This window comes from Papilio polytes, unplaced genomic scaffold (assembly GCF_000836215.1).
Source record: "Papilio polytes unplaced genomic scaffold, Ppol_1.0 DF823980.1, whole genome shotgun sequence".
Taxonomy (NCBI): domain Eukaryota; kingdom Metazoa; phylum Arthropoda; class Insecta; order Lepidoptera; family Papilionidae; genus Papilio; species Papilio polytes.
The window spans coordinates 2,507,607-2,531,763 of NW_013525224.1; the positions used below are offsets into that span (position 1 = coordinate 2,507,607).

General features: G+C 31.9%; 1 protein-coding gene across 1 annotated transcript; it reads left to right on the forward strand.

Annotated features, from left to right (window-relative positions):
• The first annotated feature begins 2,306 nt into the window (after positions 1 to 2,306).
• On the forward strand, positions 2,307 to 23,628 carry LOC106101602. Its single transcript, XM_013280889.1, has 5 exons — positions 2,307 to 2,381; positions 2,556 to 2,718; positions 15,506 to 15,641; positions 15,722 to 15,772; positions 21,125 to 23,628. Exons 4-5 carry the CDS (start codon positions 15,755 to 15,757, stop codon positions 23,333 to 23,335), a joined length of 2,229 nt encoding a protein of 742 aa, XP_013136343.1. The 5' UTR covers positions 2,307 to 2,381; positions 2,556 to 2,718; positions 15,506 to 15,641; positions 15,722 to 15,754; the 3' UTR covers positions 23,336 to 23,628.
• The last annotated feature ends 529 nt before the right edge of the window (positions 23,629 to 24,157 follow it).

The window sequence follows — 24,157 nt, forward strand, 5'->3', positions numbered from 1 at the left end:
CTGCCATAATTGCGGTACGTAACTGCAAAACAAAAGAAAGATGTTCTTATTCAACTTCGTGAGGTGAATTCGTCGTTTTTTAACGTGACTCCAAAATGTAACAGAAATAGTTACACGCTTTGATTGTTACGAAATACTTGATATACGAAATAAATGAATTCGAGTCGAACCGAGTCGAGTGTTTTAGGCTGTGGTAGAGAACAATGAATAAAATTTTGTTTTTTAGAGTAAGTTTTATTCTTAGCTATGAAAGAACTATTTGATATAATCTTTTAAAACCAAATAATGGTAACAGCCTAGCTTCTAAAAAAGTCGACCCCGAAACGTCAATTAAAACAAATTATTTTTTTCTATATGGTTCTATCTTGAAAGGTGTTGATGAATTGGCTTCGATAAAATCTGACGTAATATGTAAATGAAATAGATATTCGACTTTAATATGGTAAAGTATATTTTTCAAAATAATGAATAAATGACCTTAGTTAATTTTAATAATTGCTAGAGAAGATTCTTGTGTTTCAACCTAAATTAAATACTCTACTTTTATTATTTTATTACACAAAATTAGATCTATTCATAAACTTTTGCGAAATAATAACCAACTAAAATTTGTAAAATGGATATTGCACAGATAAATAAATTTTGCAAACACAAAAACAAACATATTGTAAATCATTAGTTCGAAAGAGAAATAATTAGTTAAAGAAAGATTTTCCGGAAGCACCTCAGAATTGATTTGGAAATTACGGATTGATTCACGAAGAGCCTTTCGTAATTTGTGTCACAAATAAAAATTATGATATTCTGTAATTCGCTTACTTCATTCCATGTGTACAGTTATTACAAAATATTGTTTTACGCCTAATAATGTAAAGTATTTCAGCGCAACAAAGGAGCGACAACAATGAAATACCAAACGAAATATTTCTCTTCTCATCTTATTTCATTATATCTGGGTCGGTTTGTTTGGATTACTAAAAATTAGTACTTAATACTGGATTTAAGCATTGTTATATTTTATGTTCTACTTGTAGCTTTTTATCAAATAGTTTTGTAATTGTCTTCTGTATATGGTTTATTCCCTTCAAGATATGTGATTAAATACTCGTATGTAGTTAGATTTCATTATTAAATGCAATTTAAAAATTTGTAATAAGTACTTGCATAAATATTCTGCTAAAACAATTCTTCAGCTGATACAGAAATATGGAAAGTTGTTAACATTTAATTTTAAACGTTTAGATGTAAGGTATAGTGTGACAAGCTTTTGTGGTCCGGTAAAAGTATTCTTACAATTGAAGCGATTTCTGTCAGAAATTATAAAACACCTAGAAGATGTTATAACTAATACAGCTACGGTACGAAAAGGATCCTGTGTAACTTTTCACTATTGAGATTAGGGCTCTAATGAGAACATATTGACTTAGACCCACTTATGACAACCGGGACATATACTTTGGCGGTCTTTAGTAATAGTATTGATGACATACAAATGACACATCTTATTTATTATTAACTGTAATAATATAGTAAGTATATTTTTATAAGAATATGGTAATATTTTGAATTATTTTCTGTCAATAAATGATTAATCAGATTGAATATTATTGACACCAACATACATGTATAATTATTACGTAAGTGTTGGTTTCCACTGTTAGTACTTGTATATAATATGGATACGTCTGTTTTTTTTATTTTAAAATATAAGGAGGTTTATATTCTTGTATAGCAGCAGGATTTCAGCAGAGGACAACTACAGTAAATAAACTTTACTTTATACACTGTTTAATGTTTTTGTTATGAAAAAGTTCATAATACAAAAACAATAGCTATAAATATAAAATGGCTCTACACTTGAGTAGTTGCTTTCAAACGTTTTATATCGCCTGTTATGTCTGGACTATTATTAAGATTTTTTTTTACAATAAAGTTATCATTCAGTAACTATAATTAAGTGGGACATAAAATTCAAGTGTGACTCTAAAAGTGGGACAGAAAAATAGATAAGGTTAAAATAAGCTATGTGTATTTTAAAATTATTATTTAAAGAGTACCGTGTGTAACTTATCAAACGGATTTCATTACATCAGTGACTAATAAGCAGGATGTTAAGTTATTAAGTTACATTTTAATAATTATTTGAAACGTTTTGGTTCTCACCGTCATTTAGTAACTTATCTAGTGGCCTTCGATGGGAACTTGCGTTCTCATTTGTTTAATTGTGAATTAATAAGAGGATATTACGATGGATTTGCGCTTCTCTAATATGTAGAGTAGTGTTGTATTTAACAACGCGTCAGACGTTACGCGCGACCACTTACCTAGTGGCGAGCCCGCCGAGCGCATTCGTGCTAGCGAATTTTTTGAAAAAAAAAAACGTTCGTAAATTTTTTAAAAAAAAATTTTAAATGTCCTATAAATTACTAATTTTTCATACGTTTACATAGTCATGTTCTATTAAGTGTTGAATGTATCGTGTAATCGATCAATTATGTTGGTCCGTGAGTTGTGAAGTAAGAGTTCTAACGATGGGTTCTTTTTAAATTATAGAGCTTTGACTGCGCATGCGTGGTGTGGTTGCATCGGATGTGAGGACAGTGCATTGGATACATCAACCTCGGAATGTGGAGAGCTGCCTGCTGAAGTTGTCGAAGAAAATAGTGACGATTGTTGACCTTCCCATTCTTCATAAACACCAAGATGATTCTTTTAAAGGTAAAATGTTAATTTTATTACTGTGGAAACTCCAAATTTATACTTGAAGTAATTTAAACTTAACTGTTAGAATTTAAATTTATTTGTAAATGTTTAGTCATCAAAACATTTAAGTACGGTATGAATAAGTTTGGAAGCTTTTTAACCCTATTCCTGGGAATACCGACGCTCGTATTATCGCTTGCTTTGTATCATTGCTAATACATGTTATATTTATGTGGGTTACAAATATGTGAGCTTATTTTTAACCTGTGCTGCTTGTATGATATAACTGTAATACCTTTTAAGGATGTTATGCAACAAGTTGTAAAAGTATGTTGCAAAATTATATCAGACTTTTTCCACGTATAATAAAATGATAAGTTATCGCACAAATTAGTAAAAATATCTTGAAATTATATTTAAATTATTCTAGTTAACAGTTTTATACGTAAAATAAAAGTTATTTGTAAAATCTCACAAATATTATAAATGCGAATGTTTAGATGTTTGTAAGAGTTTGCAGCCTAAACGGCTGAATGGATCTCGGTGAAATTTGGCATAGGTATAAAACATAGTCCGGTAGAACACATGGGCTACTTGCTTTTGATATATTAATTCCAAGCGGACGGAGTCATGGGCGAAATATAGTATTGATATATCATATAAGATTTGATTGTTTGTTCGCATTGAATAGGCTTCGACTACTGAACCGATTTGAAAAAATATTGAACTGTTGGGAAGCTATACACTATCCTCGGATATATGCAATATTGATAACAATATTTTTTTATATCTGTGCGGTCGCATTTGGGAGCAAAAGCTATTTTTAAATAATTATAACTTTGACAAAGATTTTTGTCATGTAGAATTTGGAATATAAAAATCAAGAAATGCTTATTTTTAATAAACATATGTGACTAAGGTCTATAATTGTTTTAAAATTCAAACTTATTATAATGTCTGAATATTGGTTTGATTTTTAATAGGAAACAACATCTTGCTTAACGTATTGCGTTATTTTGTTACGATACCATAATTAAAATATTCATTATATATTTGAATCATCACACAAAAAAAGAGAATTTGCATAATTTCACCTATCATAGAGCTTTTTATTGTCTGAAGTCTTTGTGTGCATCGTTTTTTAACCAATAATCTTATTTCTTACTAGTTTTGTAAATGCCAAAGTTTACATAGATGGATGGATGTTTGTTGGAGTTTGCCGCCTAAATGGATGAACATATCTCAATAAATTAGTTTTTTTTTAGAAATCTAATGTTTTGATAGTGTAAACAAAACATTTAAAAAAGTAGATCTAGCATTTAAAAACCAGGGTAATGTTTTGCAAAGATAATATACATAGTTAGTATTGAGGGTTCCACTTTGTCACCATCTGCATTCGATGCGTTACATAACATTATTATAACATAATATGAAATACCATAGAACAAAAGTTACAAAATAAACATTTGGAACCATTAGCCTAGATTACAAAAGTTGAATGAATTTTGAATTTTTATTACAAAATGATTATCAGTCGGCATATAAGTTCGTATCGTTAGCATATTGTATGAGGCATTAAATATGAGTCAATATCGCTTCCTAGTACTACGAAAATGTAGGACGAACTATTAACATAGTAAGAGATATGAAAGAATATAAAAAATGAAACCCGTGCTCGTTTGTATTGTTTTTAAGTAATTCTGCTAAGAAAATGTAATTAACAATTTTTATTTTTACAGTCATGTCCGCGCTCTCAATATAGGTAATAAAAAAGGATATAAACGTAACCATACATAAGACTGCACATAATCGTAAGAGAGGTAAAAGAAAATTGTTGAGACTGACAAATGAAAATCGAGATTGTTTTTTTTTTAATATGACTCAAGTTTGAGATGTAGTACATTCACTTACAACGACATACGGTTATGTATTTTGAAAAGTTTTCCAGAGTACTTCTAAAAATCAGAGAGGATTACTAAAGAGAATCACTTTATTAAAGTGATTGTAAAAAAAACAGATGATGGTTAGATTTTGTTTGCATTCTATTTCGGATTAAATGAATGGCCAAACAGAAGTAAACGTAAAACTTAAAAATAAGTTTAAAGGCACGAAATTGCGACAATTAGATTATTTATTCGTGTCTAGTCTAGACAATTGGTATGATACTCTGTGGTAATTTAACCGTAGGTTTCCATGTCCTAAAATGTATTGTCATCTCTCGCATTCAGAGTAGAGATGATTTAATTCATGTGTGTCCACACTGAAAACCCACGTTAAAGATATCTCAAGACATAAGCTTCATTAAAGTTCAATAATCTACGGTTATTTTTAGATCGCAATATAAGATTATATAGCGTAGAGATAATCTTTATAATAATATTCACCACTTAGTCCTTGTATTGTTCAAAACAACTAAAGAAACTACTACATTCATATTCAGATAACGTTTTTAAAATCGACACTAGCATCAATAACGTTTTACAGTTAAGTGACCAAATCACTAACACATAGAAAAACTTTAAAATAGAAACTAAGAGTGTCACTTTCAAGTCCGTATATATTAGTAGTGGTCATTATTAGATGCAATTGTATTTTAAAACAAAAACAAACAATATTACAGTTAACTCTACAAACATGAGTGTTAGTCATGTTTTATGAGTAAACTATTTTAATTAAAGTCATTTATTTCGCTGGTATGACTGACTATCCTGTCTACACTTTTATAAAATACGAGCTGTTGCCCGCGACTTCGTCCGCGTGGTATTAGAAAACATACGAACTATATAAATTACAAAAAGCTACGTATCCCTCGGGAACCGGACATTTCTCTGGGATGAAGCTTATCTCATGTGTACTCCAGACTTTGTCTTATATCTGTGCCACATTTCAATAAGATATGTTGAACCGTTGCAGACTGATCGAGTGAACATTAAAAAACTAAATTAATGAATCCCACGGGAACCGTAACAATTCCCGGGATAAAAAGTAGCCTATGTGTTCTTCCAGACTATGCTCTATACCTGTGCCAAATTTCATGGAGATCCGTTTAGCCGTTTAGGCTACAAACGCTAACAAATATCCATCCATCCATCCATCCATCTAAACTTTCGCATTTATACTCGTAATATTAGTAACATTAGTAAGAAGTAAGATAATGTGATGTATAGTTAAAATGTAACGCTTAAATTTTTAGCTCTTTTCTTAGATATGTGAACGATGTTTGCAGTGGATAGTGCTTCGCGTGAATTGCTTTACTATAAATGAATACGCTAAAATTAAAAAAGTTTTGTTCTCGCTAGTCATTGTAAGAGATAGCTTATAATAATCAGTATTACTCTGTATTAAGAGTAATTATGGAAAAAGTTATTCTAAACGATTGCTAGGTATGTATAAAGGGATAGATTGAGAGTAAAAGTAACAAAGTGGCATTCAACATGATCAACCTGTTTCGTAATAGGCTTTAGTGTTTTTTGCCGTTCACCTGTTTGTCGCATTTACAAGAGGCGAGGCAATGCCGGTGGCGCGCCTCCGCACGCCATGTTTGGTCGCGCGGAGACACGCGCCACGCGCCACGGACATCCACTATCATTGCAATTCACTGGCTCAATTTTACTTTCAGATCGCACCAGTATTCTTTCTCGTTTTCCTCGTTAGAGCGGAGAAGAAAATCGAACTGCAAGACATCGAGGAAGATAACCTTAAAAGTGAGAAAGAAGCCAACTACGAGAATGATTCGTCCGAAGATTCCGATGATGTAGGGCGCTTCGAATATCTGAAGAAAGGTCTCTTAAGATACTTCAAAACACCCCATCCCACGGCGGCGTCTCCACATCGCTACGTGCAACAGTACGCCGTGACTGAAAATCAAGAAAGATCTGCCGCCACCCCCGCACCTCTATACAGACAGCCGGGAGCGCAGCAAGCCATGGTCGGCTATCTATCTAATGTACCGATGCAAATTTATTTAGTCCCGCAGCAGTACAGCGGATCACCCTCTACCAGTAAGAACTCTCATCACGGACCACAATATTCGGTACAACACGTTAACCAAATAGCACATTATCCAACTCACGAAGGGGAACAACATGCTTATGTGGCACCGAGCGCGAAGGAACAAGTTCAGCCTTACTCGCCTCCTGTCACCTATGTGTCATTTTCACTGCAGCCTACTGCGCCCCCAGCCGTTGCAGCTGCGAACGCAGCATCTTATCAGGAGCCATTAGTTCAGTACCAATCTGCCCTAGTACCTCCTCCTACACATGCTCCTAGTTCCCAGCATCTAAATACAAAAGCATATTATTCACATGACCTGAACCCTCAAGGACAAGGAGAAGACGACCCGCAAAATGTTGTCGAAGGTCAGAATTATTATCATCCTCAAACTGAAGGTCCTTATATCGAGTCTCAATCTCAAGATGTTCATCATTATTACAACCATCGGACACCTCTCCGAGTGAATAGCAACTCCGAGCTACCGCATCCGAGTCCACTTCTCTTAAAACCTCCTCCATCACACCTGTCCCACATCCCGAAAGCTTTGCCTATACATCGTCCCTGGAGCAAGCCTGTTTATAATAGTGGCCGACTGGGAATAGGTAGCATTGCTCCTAAGGCCATTGAAACATACGGTCCCATGTTTAAAAGAAGACCAACATCTTTACTAGATTCCTACGTCCCATCGAGACTTCAAATAGAATACTTAAAGAGAGGCGTTATAAAGGATCCGCTTGTGGCATATGAAGCATTATCTAATGGCTTCAATTTAGATCATTTGGAGCCAAATCCTAGATATTATGAAACTGGTTTCTTACCGAATCAAGTATTCCATACAGCCGGCGGAGGTTCTTTTTACGGGCATTATAAAAGATCACCAAAAGACAAAACATCATGAAGATAGTTTATAACTATTAATAGTGATCAAGTCATTTAAGTTGGATAGATTTATTAACTCTATTTAAAGTCTGAAAATACATTTTAATATAGAATATAAAAACTGTTAACTTAGTTAGTACCTGGATATGAATGGACGATAGAATTGTTTTAATTTTAGTAAGTACATAATAATAGAAAAGGAGTTTTAATGGAGTACAAATTAAATGTACGTTCCTTTGAGGCTTATTATTTTTTTACGTTAGTTTTTGAAGATTTTGTAACTCTATGTTAGTCGTTAAAAATAAATATGTTAAAAACTTAAAACCTTTTTTCTTTTACACATATAGTCTTCGCTGCCGAATATGTACAACACACCTAAGGGCTTACAGAAATGTTTAGTCTTGTAGGAAGACAGTACTTAGTGTATTTTGATGGGCGGTATCATCATCATTCCTTGTCCATTATCAATTGTCACGTCTATGGGAACAAATTTATAATGGCACTTTCAACTTTGCTGCAGCCGCAGAGAAACCACAAACACTACCTACTCTATAGTACATTAAATGTCAAAAGCGACGATAATCTTAAATGAAAAGACTTAAAATTTATAACACTTTGATCCCTACTCAATTATATGTATTAAGATTGCACAGGTAAATATTTTTAGTCATTGCGGCAGGCTTTAAAAGTGCACCTAAGGTTTTAGTATATACTCGTAGGTTTGAGAGAATAAGCAGTATGCACATTGATGATACTTGGAAAAAAGCTTAAGTAAAGAACTTCTTCGATTGAAAGCTACCCAAACTTCTAAAAGGGTCTTGGAATATTGAAAATTAATGTCCAATCCAATGCTAAAATGATAATCTAAAAACCGAGATAAAATTTAAAATTATGTTAAAGGTGGGACGGGAAATGGCTACCTATTAAGGTAGGGGTTAAAAATCGACCTGAACATTATTTGTAAAAGGATCTAAATTACTTTGGAAGTCTAACTCATTGTTATACATACGAACCTAATGTAAAAACTTTCTCTTTCACTATCACTTTGGCCAATGTGACCAAAGTAGCTTGCATACCACAATACATGCAACGTGTGAAATGATTTTTACATCTTAATTTTCCAGAGAAAGTCAAATAATAGTAATTTATAAGGACATACGGCTAAATTTACTAATTTAAATTTTACTGAAAAGTTATTACAGTTGAACCGTGCGATTCTATTACTGAAGAACATGTGTTAAGAGTTATGGATTTTGTACAAGACTATTAGCAGTACAAGACTACGATAATAAACTTATCAAAACATCTGTCTGTCGCAGCGTTTACACATTTAACAGCCTAGTAGTTCCAGTGGAAATTACCTGTCTTAGGTTTTTAATTTATAAATTTATGGTACAGCGCCATCTAACGATGACTTTAAAACATGCTGACTTAAAGTTAACTTAAGCATGTTAAAGTAGTGAAAGTTGGAGTGGTCAAAAAATAGATGGCAGTGGATCATTTTAAGTGCTTGGTTTATAACACGATACCTTGTTACCTCTATCTAATTAATAAAGACAACTTGAATCACTATTTCTGTAGACGCACAAAACTTGCCGTTTTTTTATAGAAGCCGTATTCGTGTTGCCATATTGATCTCCAAACATTTTTCGGAGATGGCAACCAAAGAAAATGACAGAAGAAAGTGGTCAAAAGTTTAAGAAATAATTATAATATTAAGACCTGACACTAGATGGCGTTTTTAACATTTAGAAACAAAATCGTATCACAAAAATTAAAAAAAAAACATAATGCCAAAAAAAAACAATATAAAACTCTTTATTATACTTAGACTGCTAGGATTTCGAGCATTTTTTTCATTTTGTATGACTGGAGAAAACCGCAATTATGCTTCTAGCAAGATTAACAGCGGCATGAACACCTATATCTGTTTTATAACACGCTAGATTTTCCGCGCACGAATATGTAATTTAAGATGTGCACACTAAAATATGCATCGCTAATTTATAAGCCACCATAAACGAGGTCGGTTTTTCGACTGTGTAGTTGCCATTAGAATATTACGCTAACAATAATCTAGCTGTAAGGACTAACATACACAATGCTTTAAGAAATTGGTGGCTTCTCGAGGAGCTGGAAATTCTTGAAACAAATAGTAGTTATAATACGAAAATAATAATTTTATTAATAATTTATTAAGTGTACATCTAATATTTGACCCAAATTAGTATATTTGAAGTTTCAAGCTAGTAAAATTCGTTGTATCCGTTTGATTTTTAATAGATAATAAGCATATTTTATTAAATTAAATACAATAGTTAAGATTTCGAACGCTCAGCGGAGCTTACCTAATTACGTAAAATTATACTATTTACTGTATTTATGCAACATGACCTGCACATTCAAGAATGTTACTCTATTACTTAATGTTGTTTTATCTAAGTTAAATATAACGTTGCTATTTCTGAAACCGTGAAATAAAGTTGGTACAAATATGGTCACACGTTACTACCATTACAATAGAAAATTAAAAGTTAAAATTGCTCTATTTCATCAAAGTTTACCTTCAAACTCCAAGGTGTTTTGTTTCAAAATAACTAGAAACAAAAAGGTTCCGAAATCGACTAGTTAGTTACATTAAATGCAAAAATACATATTTGAAATTGATATCAGGGAGTAAAAAAAACAATCAACGAGTCACTAATAATAGCTACCGTTTTACAATGAAATTATTACAACATACAGATATGTCCCTAATCTTCCTGTAACATACATATAAAAGCATGAGTAGATAAGTGTTATAGTGCTTATGGGTGTGACTTTTCGAATAAAACGACTAACTAAGGTATGTTCACTAATGTTATGATATCCCGGACTTGTCGGCTACCTAATGCGACTGCTTAACTTGCAAATACGTGCATAACAAATGACAGTCTTCATAAATTTTACCATCTCACTATTGAGTGTTTGACTTCGCGTAGATAAATCGCTAAATAAGAAGCATAAGCCTGCAATATTACGTATTCACTTTGACACTTTTAAATACGAATAAAATTATCAATTACCATATTTGTGTTATATTACAAGATTAATATATGGCATATCCAATTATCTCATATGAAATAAACCCGAGAAGAAAGTTTATAATTTTGCAAATGAGCAATTTTTCTATTGCATCTCTGACTCGTGTTATATAAGATCATTTGTCGTGTGACAATTTAGTGAGATCGTTCAAACACACGAGCATAAATAGCGCAATTAAAATGCGTCTTCGGTTATTACACCCGAATTCATGCATGCAAAGTTGTGCAGAGATGCCGCCATCTGTGAGGAAAAGTGAAAACGTTGACTGACGCCGCTCGACAACGCGTGCGTCATCCCGCTACTAGCTTGATTATATTACTTTATTACTGTTTAGACAACATACAGAACAAATTACATTCACTGGACCTTAACATAAAGTTAAAACACGTGTTTAATTCAATTGTATTTTTGATTTAAATCCACTATTTAAGGCTCGAAAACAATGTTTGTTGTCGTTTGTTGTAGTGGATCGTAAAAGTAGTAGAAAATTATAACAAAACTAGCTTTCGCCAGCAAATCCGCGTGAAATTAAAATATAATGTAAAACAGTAGTGTATGTTACTCACTGAAAACGTAGCTTTTTAATGGTGAAAGAATTTTTGAAATCGGCCCAGTAGTTTTTGAGTTATTTTATTACAATCAAACAAACAAGGTTTTCCTCTTTCTAATATTAATATAGATGTATAATTAAAAATAGTCTATCGTACATAAGTTGGCATTAAAGCCACAGTACTCTAATGACATACAAATATTGCTTCCAAATATTTGAGACTGTTATCTAACATATGTTTATACATAGTATTGGAGGTCAAACGTTTTGTAACTAGCGAAGCGTGAATAATTACTCAACGTCATTTACGATGACTTCGAAAGGTAGTCGAGATCAAGTTGCAGATTAATTATGGAAAGGCGTAAATAAATGTATATATTTAACACTTATATATGAGCAGAATAAGCCGTTCATAGGTTTTCCGATGACTCTCCCTACCACTACACTACACTACTTGTCAACAACGGGGCGAACTATGCTAGACTGCGTGAGTTCGCGCATCGATGGCATCATCGAAGATGCAGGCTAGAATAGGCGCTGGAGTGGATGCCCGACGGCGATGGTGTTAATGTTTCGTCATGCCCATTAGGGGGAGAGTGACTCAACACTAAGGAACGGACGAAATAACTTGTAGGGAGTCAAGAAGGTGCGTGCGGAGCCGAAACCGGCCAAACCGCGCGCCCCCCCCGCGATTCGGCCCGTATGACCCGAGGGTCGGTGGGGCCATGGGTGGTGGTGGGCTATACACTACACTACTAACAACCTAAACATGCAATGAACTCAATTTAATTCTAAATTATTGAATAATTAATTTTATTAGTGTTAGTTAATTTGACAAGTTTCAGAAAAGCGACACATGACTTAGATTACAGACTTAACGAATTGACTTGATGTTCAACTTAACAGTTTGCTCATAAAACAACATTTTCTGTCGTTAATTTCAAATATAATTTTCGAAAGTATGCCACTGAGTCATGCTCAAGTGATATAGATATACTTTACAGTATTAACAACTTGTTTAAAATCAACATTCAAATTGATTTAAACACTAGAAAGTCGATAAATCTTCCTCTTCACTAATCAAATAATAAATGTATTATGACAGCTATAGATCCTTGGCAACAAAAATGAAATAATTTCAACCCACGCTAATTAAAAAACTGTGATATTCAAAAATAGCTTTAAAAGTATTTTTGCATTTCTATATATGTAACAATGATTAAGCGTGGTGAAATATTAAAGTCATCCTTCTCACTTTTGTTACCATTTCTAGATAAAGCATTATGCAGATATTTTCACAAGAGCGTGATTTGTAATCGTATTTTAGGTAAAACGATGCAAAATCTTTAATGTCCAACAGTGCTATTAAACTATTTTATGAGATAGAGAATTATCGTGAGTGACTGCTGTATAAATGTTGAAAGTATGCAGAATTTATTCAAACGAATTAACACGCTAATTTATCATCTGGCCGAATTAATGAGTCGTCTTAATATAAGCTGTTTATATCATTTAAAAACTGATTTTTTGTCTCTTTCTTTGCCAATTAAATTAATATTGTAGATTGTCAATTGTTCTTTTTCTTCTAAATCTTGATTTATTTTACTATAGAACTTTCATGCAATTTTGATAAAATAAACATTTTAGATGACCAGAAATTAAATGTTTATATGCTTCTTCATTTCATTTACGAACGTAAGAAATTCAATATGTGCAACGTTGGGTTTCAGGTGTGCTTAAGATGACTGATTTTATTTTAATAAAAAATTATTCAAATTCAACACAGTTTCCACATGTATGTAAAAACTTGCACTTCGCGACATTTCATATTTGTGATGCGATGTTTACATTTATTTAACCTTAATTAGCTAATAACAAAATTACGAATTTCCGCGATTTTCAACACTAACATCTTTACCAGACTACTCTTTACAAAATTTTTACATGTTCCTCATATATGAGAGCGTTTGTAAAAACTCTAGCTTACCGTAAACCGTCTTCTGAAAATCTGTACAAAAACTATTGTTATCTCAATTTTTCTAAAGTTAATGAAAAGGAAGGACTGTCTATGATACATGTTTCATCATTGGTAACTGACGTTAACGTCGACATACAATTGTTGCAGACAAATAAACAAATAAGTCATAGTATCGTGACGATATTAGAGCATACACTTTCGTAAGTGGAATGTTTTGACTTGTGTGCAGTTTAAGTGGCCCATCTGCCTGTGTTACGTAAGTACACGTTATAAAAGATATCATTACAGTCCATAAGAAGCTGTTTGTATGTTAATCATTGTTACAGCACTTAATGTATTACGATGTAATTGCATTGATGCATATCTAACACATTAACGTAGTATATAATTTTTCAGTTACATCAACAACTATCAATTATTCCAGGACGTTAGATAGTTAATTTTTGACAGGTATTAAACTGTGAAGTTGACTTATTAACGTCTTTTTAGTCTTGTCCGTTTGATTTATTAATAATACTTGAACTCTTAAAAAACTTTTTAAGATTCGCATATTACATATTTATTGTGAAAACTCTACACTATGTTGAATTCCGATTTGATACATTAATTGCTATAGGAGTCCTCAAGTAATTAGACTCTGAGAACGGGAGTTAAGACCGCTACATATCTCTAATTTTAACTGAACAGTAAAATCGTACTGTTAAAACTTACGCATATAGGCGAAATTCATACTATCAAAAATTCTGTACAGCTCACAGTCTTGCTTACACAAGTCAAACTGTACAGTTAAAATTGAAGATGTCTAGCGGGCATTAGAGTACGTGTGTTTAAGCTGGTACAATTCTATAAACCTAGAATGTCAATTTCGTCAGTCGTCTTGCAATATAATGACCGTGCACCAAAGTTTTAACCCCGCTCAATCCTTTCAAAAATCAGAATCAGAACGTAATTAGAAATACACATTAGCTTTTTACCTTACTTGGGCATTTACTGATGTTGGCGGAATACAAGAATGCTAAGCTCGATTCGTTTTTACTTTCTAAACGTAAAATTTGTTATATGCATTGCTTAGCTTAGCATTATCAAGATTTATAGTTATTTTGTAATAATAATATATTACGAGAAGATATAGAATTTAAACAAAGACTAAACTATACTAATTACTTAATGGAAAATGACATAATCCCGGAAAAGATTACTTAATATAAAAGATCATAATATTATATATAAATACAAGATGAATTAAAACAACTGTGTTGATATATAACATAGCTTTTACAGATCTGAAGGTTAAAAGTTAAATATACACGGTTAGATTTGTAAAAGCAGTTATCATAAATTTTAGATTTGCACACTTTTGCTTGTTAGAACGCGTAAAATATTTTTTAATTGAAAAAACATATCCATTGTTCATACAGAGAAAGTATATTTGAATAAACACGTAGAAACTCAGCCTTTTAATTAAATAAGGTTCACGATTGCACAACTTTAATTTTGTTACAAGAAACTGTTTCTTTTCTATACATAATCACCATGCGAGCGACTCTCAAAACAACGTTGGGTTCCCGTCATTGTTACTGAATATACATTACGTGCAACAAATAGCGGTACATATACGTGATGTAGATTGAACCGATGGACTGATGAATAAAATTCAATGCAGTTGCTAGTTTTTATATTATATAAAGAAGGAGGTAAACGAGTGGGTACACCGAGGAGATTGACGTCTGTAATACTAGAGAAGCTAAAGCTGCGTTTTCGGTCCTTGAGGACATGGTACGATCGCTTCTTAAAGGACACGCGTTGTCAATATTTCATACGTATTCTGTACATAGATGCTTATTAAATAAATCTTATTAATGCTACAAATTGCATTAAATTTCTATGTTTATATAGACTTCATACAAACATTAGCAAAAGCTTAGTTAGCAAATAGTTGGCATGAGTCTACTGATATGTAAATAAATTGAAAGCGCCACTGTCTATTTATGATTTATTCGCTAAATATAGGTGCGAATTCGTGCCATACTTAAGTGCTTCACATCACCTTCTCTTGATATCACTATTTGACATCATGGTGATAATTAATATGTAAATAAATAAAAGCACTGCAGCTTTCCTAAAAAATGTGTAGGTATAATTTCTTTATTCATTTAAGTTGATTTTAACTTAAGGTTATAACATAATTAGTGTTTTTCTACTGCAAATACAGATTTGTTGATATTTTTAGACATTCATTGTGAATTTATTGGTTATTTTATCAGAACATTACGAGTGCGCATTAAAGTTTAGCGTATGTATTGTACGACTGTTTGTAGTGTGCGAGTGGTTTCGGACTGGCGGAGGCTCGCGGCGCATCTTGCGAGAATGTTTCCGAGGTATAAAAGAAGGTAACATAATGTTTCGCGGACCCATTGCTCTACACATACGCAGCGGAACACCGAAACACGCCAGGTAATAGTGATGTGCGTTTGTGAATTAGTGTTGTGATACAGTGACGTGATTACTTATTGAGATCTGTTTTCTTTTGACAGATAGCCGCAGTGACAGGAACGAGAACGAGCAAGATGCGGTGGTTTGCATTGGTAAATATTTGCCATTAACATATAAAAACCAAGATTAAATAAGAGCTAATCATGATCTAAATATTAATCTTAAAATGTTAATAAGTTAGTAGTGTTTGAATTGTAAATTTGAAGTTACAATAATCTATCTTGTTACATTAAAAAGAAATACTATAACTAGAATAGGCACTTGTCCACTATTAGTTGATTTATACACACTAAATGCTGAAGATATATTTATTTGTTTATTTGTATCAACTGGACCTTGTTTACTATGTGAACTTTCTCGAAAGTCAAAAGCCACGGGTAGATTCACAATAAACGTTGATGTTCAAACAAAGTTATATATTTAAAGCTGCAATATTTGAAATTCTCGTGGATGGCGTTGAGCAAAAATAACTATTGTGAATATTTTTTAGAAAAGAAGAGCGGATTAAAGTTGAGATGGTAAGAGTTGGAGAAATGAAGAGATCTCAAATCTATTTACTCGCCATAGATAGATTACGTTGATTGTCAAGGACTTTTGATACAATTTAACTTTTTACTTTTAAAATAACGATTTAAAAAAAACAATTTAGATCTATAATTCTAATCAGATAATAGAAATTCGATCGTAAAAACTTGTTTTACGCTAATCCTAATAAAAAAACAGCGGTGACAAAACCGGTTAAACTTGACAAAAGCCAATTAAATACTTTCCAATATGTTAACAGTTTAAAACAACTTATATAACATACACAATATTTATACTGAAATTAAAAGAATAATAAAAAAGAGATAACAAAATTTTGTAGAAACATGCACCTTTTTGGCACTTCTTAAAATTCAATGTCAATGATCAGTCGAAGGTCATTTGACACGATTAGTTTAAAAAAAATAAAAAGTCAGATGTCGAAGAAATTAAAGTATAACAATGGGGCTTACTTTTGATAGTAAACTATTCGAAATGAAAAACTATTTGCACGAATATCTGACAGGCGCATGATTTTTTATATTAAAATTAACTACTTTTATATCTACACTTCAACTCACTAAAACCAATTTATATGTAGTCTCAACCAAAATTACAATCTAACTAATATTATAAATGCAAAAGTTTAGATGGATGGATGTTTGTTAGAGTTAGTAGCCTAAACGGCTGAACGGATCTGGATGAAATTTGGCATAGATGTAGAGGATAGTCTGGAAGAACACATAGACTACTTTCTTTTGTATTTTTTAATATCACGCGAACGGAGTCGCGGGCGACAGCTAGTAAAGAATAATATTTGGATATTCATTTTCGATAACAATTCTCTTTACTCTAATTCTCATACAAAAGACATAAACGCGTTATTAATTCCATAGATAGTTATTAATGAAACCTCGTTATGTCTTTTTCAGCAATAACATAAATTTTCATGTATAACTATTATTTTATTGAGATGATTATTTTATCTTGTATAAGCCATGGTAATAAAAATGTACAGCCACGTGGTTTATATGGAGGTTAATGTTTGATGTCTTCATAAACTTTCTATACATTATATACCAGTGCGATAGTTGACGATTTGTATGTAATCATTCATAGATTATCATAAGATCTATCATAAAGTAATCTTCCATAGACAATAAACATTTACTTCCGAGTTTCCACTAGTATCGATTATTCTTAACGTTTTTCTTTTACTTTTTTACATAACACATAAAAATAATTTTATCTCAAAGATAGTTCAACTATTTGTAGCCATATTTAAGCAGATAACTAGATTGTCTTGTGAACCCATTTTTGTGACCTATACCAGTCATAAAAAAGAATCAAACAATTATCGCTTTATGTCTGTTTCTTTCAGCAAGCGTTGAATGCTTTAACGATGACTTATTATGTCTTATAGAATTAAAAACGTTTACATCTGACATTTACATTTTTATATAGCTCTTGTTGACCAATAATTATCAAATCTTTGAAAGTCTGGACAAAAACATTTATTTTAGTGACATTAAAGAATATTTTAGAGGTCACTGACCCATAACTTTATATAACTTAAATACATCATTGTAATGAATCATAGTTGTAGTTGAAGTGAGTTTTCTTCACATAAATATTTATAAGCAAGTAATGAACGCAGCATGCTGTAAGAAGTTTACTTAATTTGGCATAAAATTATAATGATTTACATTATGCCATTCACTGACCTCGTTAATATTCAAATGCAATTTGCACCTCCTTGTTATTTTAACAAGTAATTATTTACAGCCCCAAAACTTGGCCAACATGTGTATATACATTTCTTAATAAAACGCTTATGTATATCTAAATACTAGCTGTTCCAGTGCGCTTTTATCCGCATGAAATTATGATTTTTTTATTGTTTACATTTGTCAAATTTTCAATTGCAAATGTCAAAATGACATGACGTGATGACAACCTTGGCAATCTTGCTTCCTTGATGTTGGTAGCAGTTTATGGTATCTTTCCCACATTAGCGTGAAAATATATAGTCTAAAGCGTGACGTATGTGTAGGGCTTTTTATAAAAAAAGTATCATTCAAAAATATGCTGTATTTGTTGACATTGTAGGCAACAAAGAAGTGTGTGTTAACGCTTAATTATAATAGTATAGATTTATAAGTTATTAAACCAATTTATTATGCAAATACAGAAATACTTATCTGATGAACTTAACTCCCTAATATGCATCCATCGCTTGGGAAAATCCGAATTGAAGATCTCATTTTCAACTACAATATTTTTATATGACTTGTATGTAAATAAAGTCAATTATACGACATTTATATAACAAAGTCATGCGACATTGCACACAATTAATTGCGTTTGAAAAAATCGTTCTTCAGATGTTTCTCTAGTGCGTTAACGAGAACAAAAACAAGTGCGTTAGTCAATATTTCTTTTGCAATCGTATTTTTGACAGCCGTTGTAATTGCATATCAGTGGCCAGTAATGATAGCCCTCCGCAATATCTTGTTATGTAACAAAACTTTAATGTTGTGGTATAGTGTTAAATTGACATTTGAAAGTGAAATAATGAGGAAATCTTCGCTTAGATATCCTTAAGAGTACCGCAGCCTAGTTTGTACAATCTTTAACCAATTTAATATACCAAATTTGACAGTGTTAAATTTGCACGAAGCAACGGTCATGGTTTCAAAACGGATTTCTTTTTCAATTAAGTTCCGAAAATATTAGTTTTTAAAATACCACAAAGTACTGTAAACAGTGGATTAATGCATCTAAAAACAAATAATTCCAAATATTCATTGCTTAGAATTTATACGAGAATTAAAATTAAACCCTTAAGTAATTATTACATATCTCTTTTCATTTGTAGTACTTAATGAAAAAAAATCAAAATTTAAGTATCCAAAAAGTATTTTATCCCACAATTTACATACAGGAAACATCGGCTCGATGTCGCAATTCCCGCCTGGACTCGAGTACGATGCACTTTCTATTTCATTTTGCGTCGATTTAATCCGTTAATGCTTACTTTCATCTCGCATTACTCCGACGCGCACGTAATGTTCAACTTCGTAAGTCCGCACATGTTTCTGAGATTTATTAACTTTTAACGTGTTATTTTAATACATTACTTTTACTAGATAAAAAACTATTGTGAGAAACCTATGTGTACATAATTGTGAGTCTCTAATATTAAATAAAATTTTGTTTCATTGACATTGAATTTTGATAAGGACTGAATAACAATACATACAAGATAATTTGTATAACACCAAATGTAGCATTAAACAATTAATTCACCTACTAACAATGCCAAACGTATCACGTTTTAGTCAGGTATTGAATAAGTTATTAACTGTTTCGAACTTATAGATTATAGCTGTTGCTCTCGACTACGTCTGCGTGAAATTAAACAAAAAAAAATCAATCAATCACAGATAAATTACCTTTATAACGGTGTAAGAATTTTTAAAATCGTCCCAGTAGATATTGAGTTATTACAATACATAGAAAAATACCAATATTTCCTCTTCACAATAATAGAAAAGTTAAATACAACTATTGTTAAATATTCTCAGTGTAAAAGTAATTAATACTGTTTTAATTTATTCTTTTATAAATAAAGGCTCATTAAAGTTTTAACCATTGGAATTACCGAACCGTAATAAGTATTGCAGTTATCTTTTTAATAGTCATCTACAAAGACAGATCAGTCTTCAATTACAATGCGATCTTTCATAATTAATCATTCAATGACACATCGGTATCTTCGTACTTATACGTAAGTACTAATATGTCAACTTTAATTTGTTATACTTGTATACATATTGATAACTGTATTAAATTAAATTAAATTTCTTCTGCACATATAATATCAATATTTTAAAATTATTAAGATAAGAAATCAAAGAGAAATTTATATTGAAAAGAATCGATTTTACATAAAAAATTAGATATGATATCTGATTTTTATAGACTAGAATATAAATGAAATTTAACGACAAAAGAAAGTAAAGATTCAACGATTGAAAAAAATAATTGACTTCGTTATTAAAATTTGGACAATCTATTATTGTATTATTACTTTTACTTGTTAAATAAATGAATTTATTTATTATTTATTACTTAAATTTTCTCTTTAACTTACATCCGTGAGTATTAAATTATCCTTAATTTTCAAGAAATAACTGCCGCTGCTGTATGGAGATTTTTGCGTAATGCTCCTACATATTTATTAGACATCGCATAGTTTTAATAGTGAGCATCATAGGGGTCATTGAAAGTAACGGAAGAGGAAAACACAGTTTTCACTTTCGAGCAAAATGTTTAAGCATTTACTACCAGTTTCATAAGCTATAATATACAAAAACAAATATACAACGTAACATAATTTATTTGCCAAAACTGTGTCACGGGTTTTATTCAGAGTTAGAGAAAATAGTCTTTATATAACAATGATTGTACTCTAAGATAATGTACACATTCAAATCGTGATTCACAAAGATAGGCAATAAATATCCGATTACACCGTACGTGCTCTTTGATTAATGTTAGGTGCTTTAACCTTATTTTTGTTTTGTTTTAAGTTGACAATTTATAATGATCAAATTATTATTAAATAACTCTTTATTTTGTATCGAAATAATAAGATAAAATTATACTGTTTTCACTTATAATTATAGTTACATTTGACATAATTACGAGTAAAACTGCATAAACATTTCCTTTAGTAAACATATCACATTTATATAATAAATTGACGCAATGGTAGATAATTTCTTCTTATTTAATATTTTGAAGCATAAACAAACATATAAACAGGAAATAGTGAATGATAATTTATAAATAAAGGAAATCATTTAGAAATACGAATATATTCATGTTTTTAACACATGTTATTAATTTAATTTCAGATATTGGTGTGTGCTGTCTTAACAAGAGTGACTTCAGAACCGGACCCAAAGAAATACAAGCCTGAAGATGCAGATAAAGATAAAAAATCAGGATCACCCTTAACTAACGATGAGAAGAAATTTTTAAGAGAAGTCGAAGAAAAGTTCGGCATAAAACCTCAAGTTCCTGTTGAAGTATTAAATACTACAGACGACAAACCAACATCAGCAAATATAACAGAGAAAACTCCATTACCGGCTGTGATCGCTATTGAAATTGTTAACGATACAAATTCCTCGTCCAAAGGAAAGAGAACCATTGATGCAAACCTTGGTTATGGATATCGTACAAACGAAGGATATACGTATACATATTTTGGAAAACCAAAGCAAGAAGAAGGTAAATTTATGATCTACCCTTACTCGCAACAAGATGCGTCTGAGGAATACAGTGGACATAATGCTGAATATTCACAACAATCACCAGTACAACATACCCATGCAACGAGTGTAGAAATTCAACCATCTCAGGCATTTGAATTAGTATCAGTGAAAGACGACCATTACGACCATTCAAAATCTGTGGAACCCTCACCGGTATACCATCAAAAAGAAACGTCAACATCATTTCCATCGACTCTGTACACAACATATAATGGCCAAGGCCTGTCAGGTTTAAGTGGCCACTTCCCAAGATTAATGTCAAATTACTTCGTTGATCCAAAACAACTTTTAACTAATCCTCATTATCAAAATATTGGATTAAATCAGGATCATTTAAGTACGAACGGTTTGGATCAAAATAAGCCTGTGGTACCAGTTTTAGTGCTAAGAATACCAAGTTCTTATATAAAAAATCCAACCGCAGAGTTGTATGCAAACTTGCCAAGTAATTATCCAATGTCACACTATTTAAACAATGTCAACCTTCAAGATTTAGTTAATCAGTACTTTAAGAAAAACGGCTACGATTCCGCTCCTCAAGTAATGACATACCAAAACCCTCAACTTTCGACATCCATAACACCTACTGTATCATCTACATACAGTGCTGAGCCACAACAATATTCAAATCCTCACGTACAACCATCGTATACTCAATCTGATTATTCTGGTGTACAGTACTCTGGAGTTAAACCTGTTATGGCCAAGTATCCTTCAACGTTTGGTAGGCCAAAATATTATAGCTCCCGAATTCAATCTCAGTATAGAAGACCCACTCAGCAACCCAAATATGAATACCGATACCAATACGTCCCCCAAACATCAGTTCAAACACAAGCTTACTATGGACAATCACTACAAAAGGATCAGGTATCAACAGTGGCTTCATACGAACAACAAAGTGATCTCTCCGAGTTAGCCACACCTTCTGCTGATACAAGCAGTAATACTGATCATGGATCTCCTCAATATTCCGCGAACTACGACAGTAAAGTCATATCTGTTCAATATGACAGTAACACACCATCGCACTCTCAACAACATGCAGAAAACTCCAACATCGAAACACCTCAATACGATTTCTCTAAGGAAAGTCAAGAAGCATACAGTCCTCAACAAACCTTAACCCATGACTATTCGAGTCAATCTATATCAGATTACACGTCTTCTCAACTCGCAGGATATTATGCACAAAAACAGATTGAACCTACTGAAGCAGTGAACGCATATCCATCTCATTCCCAGAACACAGATCACGACCAACAGACTTATTCAGAGGTTAGTGAAAACCAAGGTTATGAGTATCCGAAGCCAAGGGAAGAATCAGTTGGTAATACATACGCAGTCCCGGAAACTTATTCCAGTAAAGATCATACTATCGCAACTGTCCTACCCTTTACTTACAAACAACCTAAAAGACCGAATCCTGCGACTGTCCAAACAGTTAGCTACGTAACTCCTGTGCCATCGTCTAAATATCAATCACGCTATAGAATAATGGTACCACAAACTGTACTGAAGAGTCAAGATGAGAAAGTTACTTACGTTAATTCAATGCCAATGCACTACACTAAAGTCGGATATTACAATCAAGATTACAATTCTGAAGAAAATTCTAAGTATAACGTAGGAAATCATTACAGCGCTCCAACGAAACATAAATCTGGATCTTATACGAGAAATTATCACAATTATCTAAAACGTATGACAAGACCTGATAGTAAGGCTGAAGGATCATCGATCTCGTCACAAACTAAGAAATCAAATGACAAGAAAAAATCATCATAATAAAATACCAATTTATTAATTTTGAAATAAGATTGTATATAGAAGTCAATTATTAGTGCAAGTTTTGTATTATTATTTGTAGATTTATTATTGCAGTATAGGGCGTATTTTAAGAATATATAAATGTATTTTTATCAAAGAAAATTTATAGAATTACGTCTAAAATGATTGTTGTGTCCTAATAAAAAATCAGCATTATTTATTTATGAGGCTACAAACGGAAAGGGATGTGGCTGTTAATGTGCAATAATTAATAATAAGAGCGAAAATTGTAAGAGTTATAATAAATTGTTTAAATAAATATGTATTTATTTTCATTTAAATTAAATAAAAAATTTAAATCCGGTAGAAAATGATTAGAATTACATATTTCATTCATGAATTAAAAATTATGTGGTAATGCGTCATGCACTTTAATATACGCCATATTGACTAAGAAATCTCAATTCCCGATCTCCCGCATTTTTCTTTCTACTAGTAATACTCGATTTCCCGCAAAAACACTTTACTCCACATTAGTAGATATGCACAAATAATACGGCGGTAGAAAAATTTAACAATCATCGAATCTGTGCAAATCTTAAATCAAAAGTACATTTTATATTATCTAAGATAAAGAGCAATAAATATTTTGTTAAAGCCTGCGGAAATAATCACTGTCGTGTATTTCGCAAGAGAGCGCTTTTTATAAATCAATGCAAACAAAAAATATTGAATTTCTTTCATAGAGGTATTAAAAAAAAAACAAAACCGACTTCCAAACAAAATACACGAAAAACAAAACAAAATGCACTAAAAACAAAACAAAATACACCAAAAACA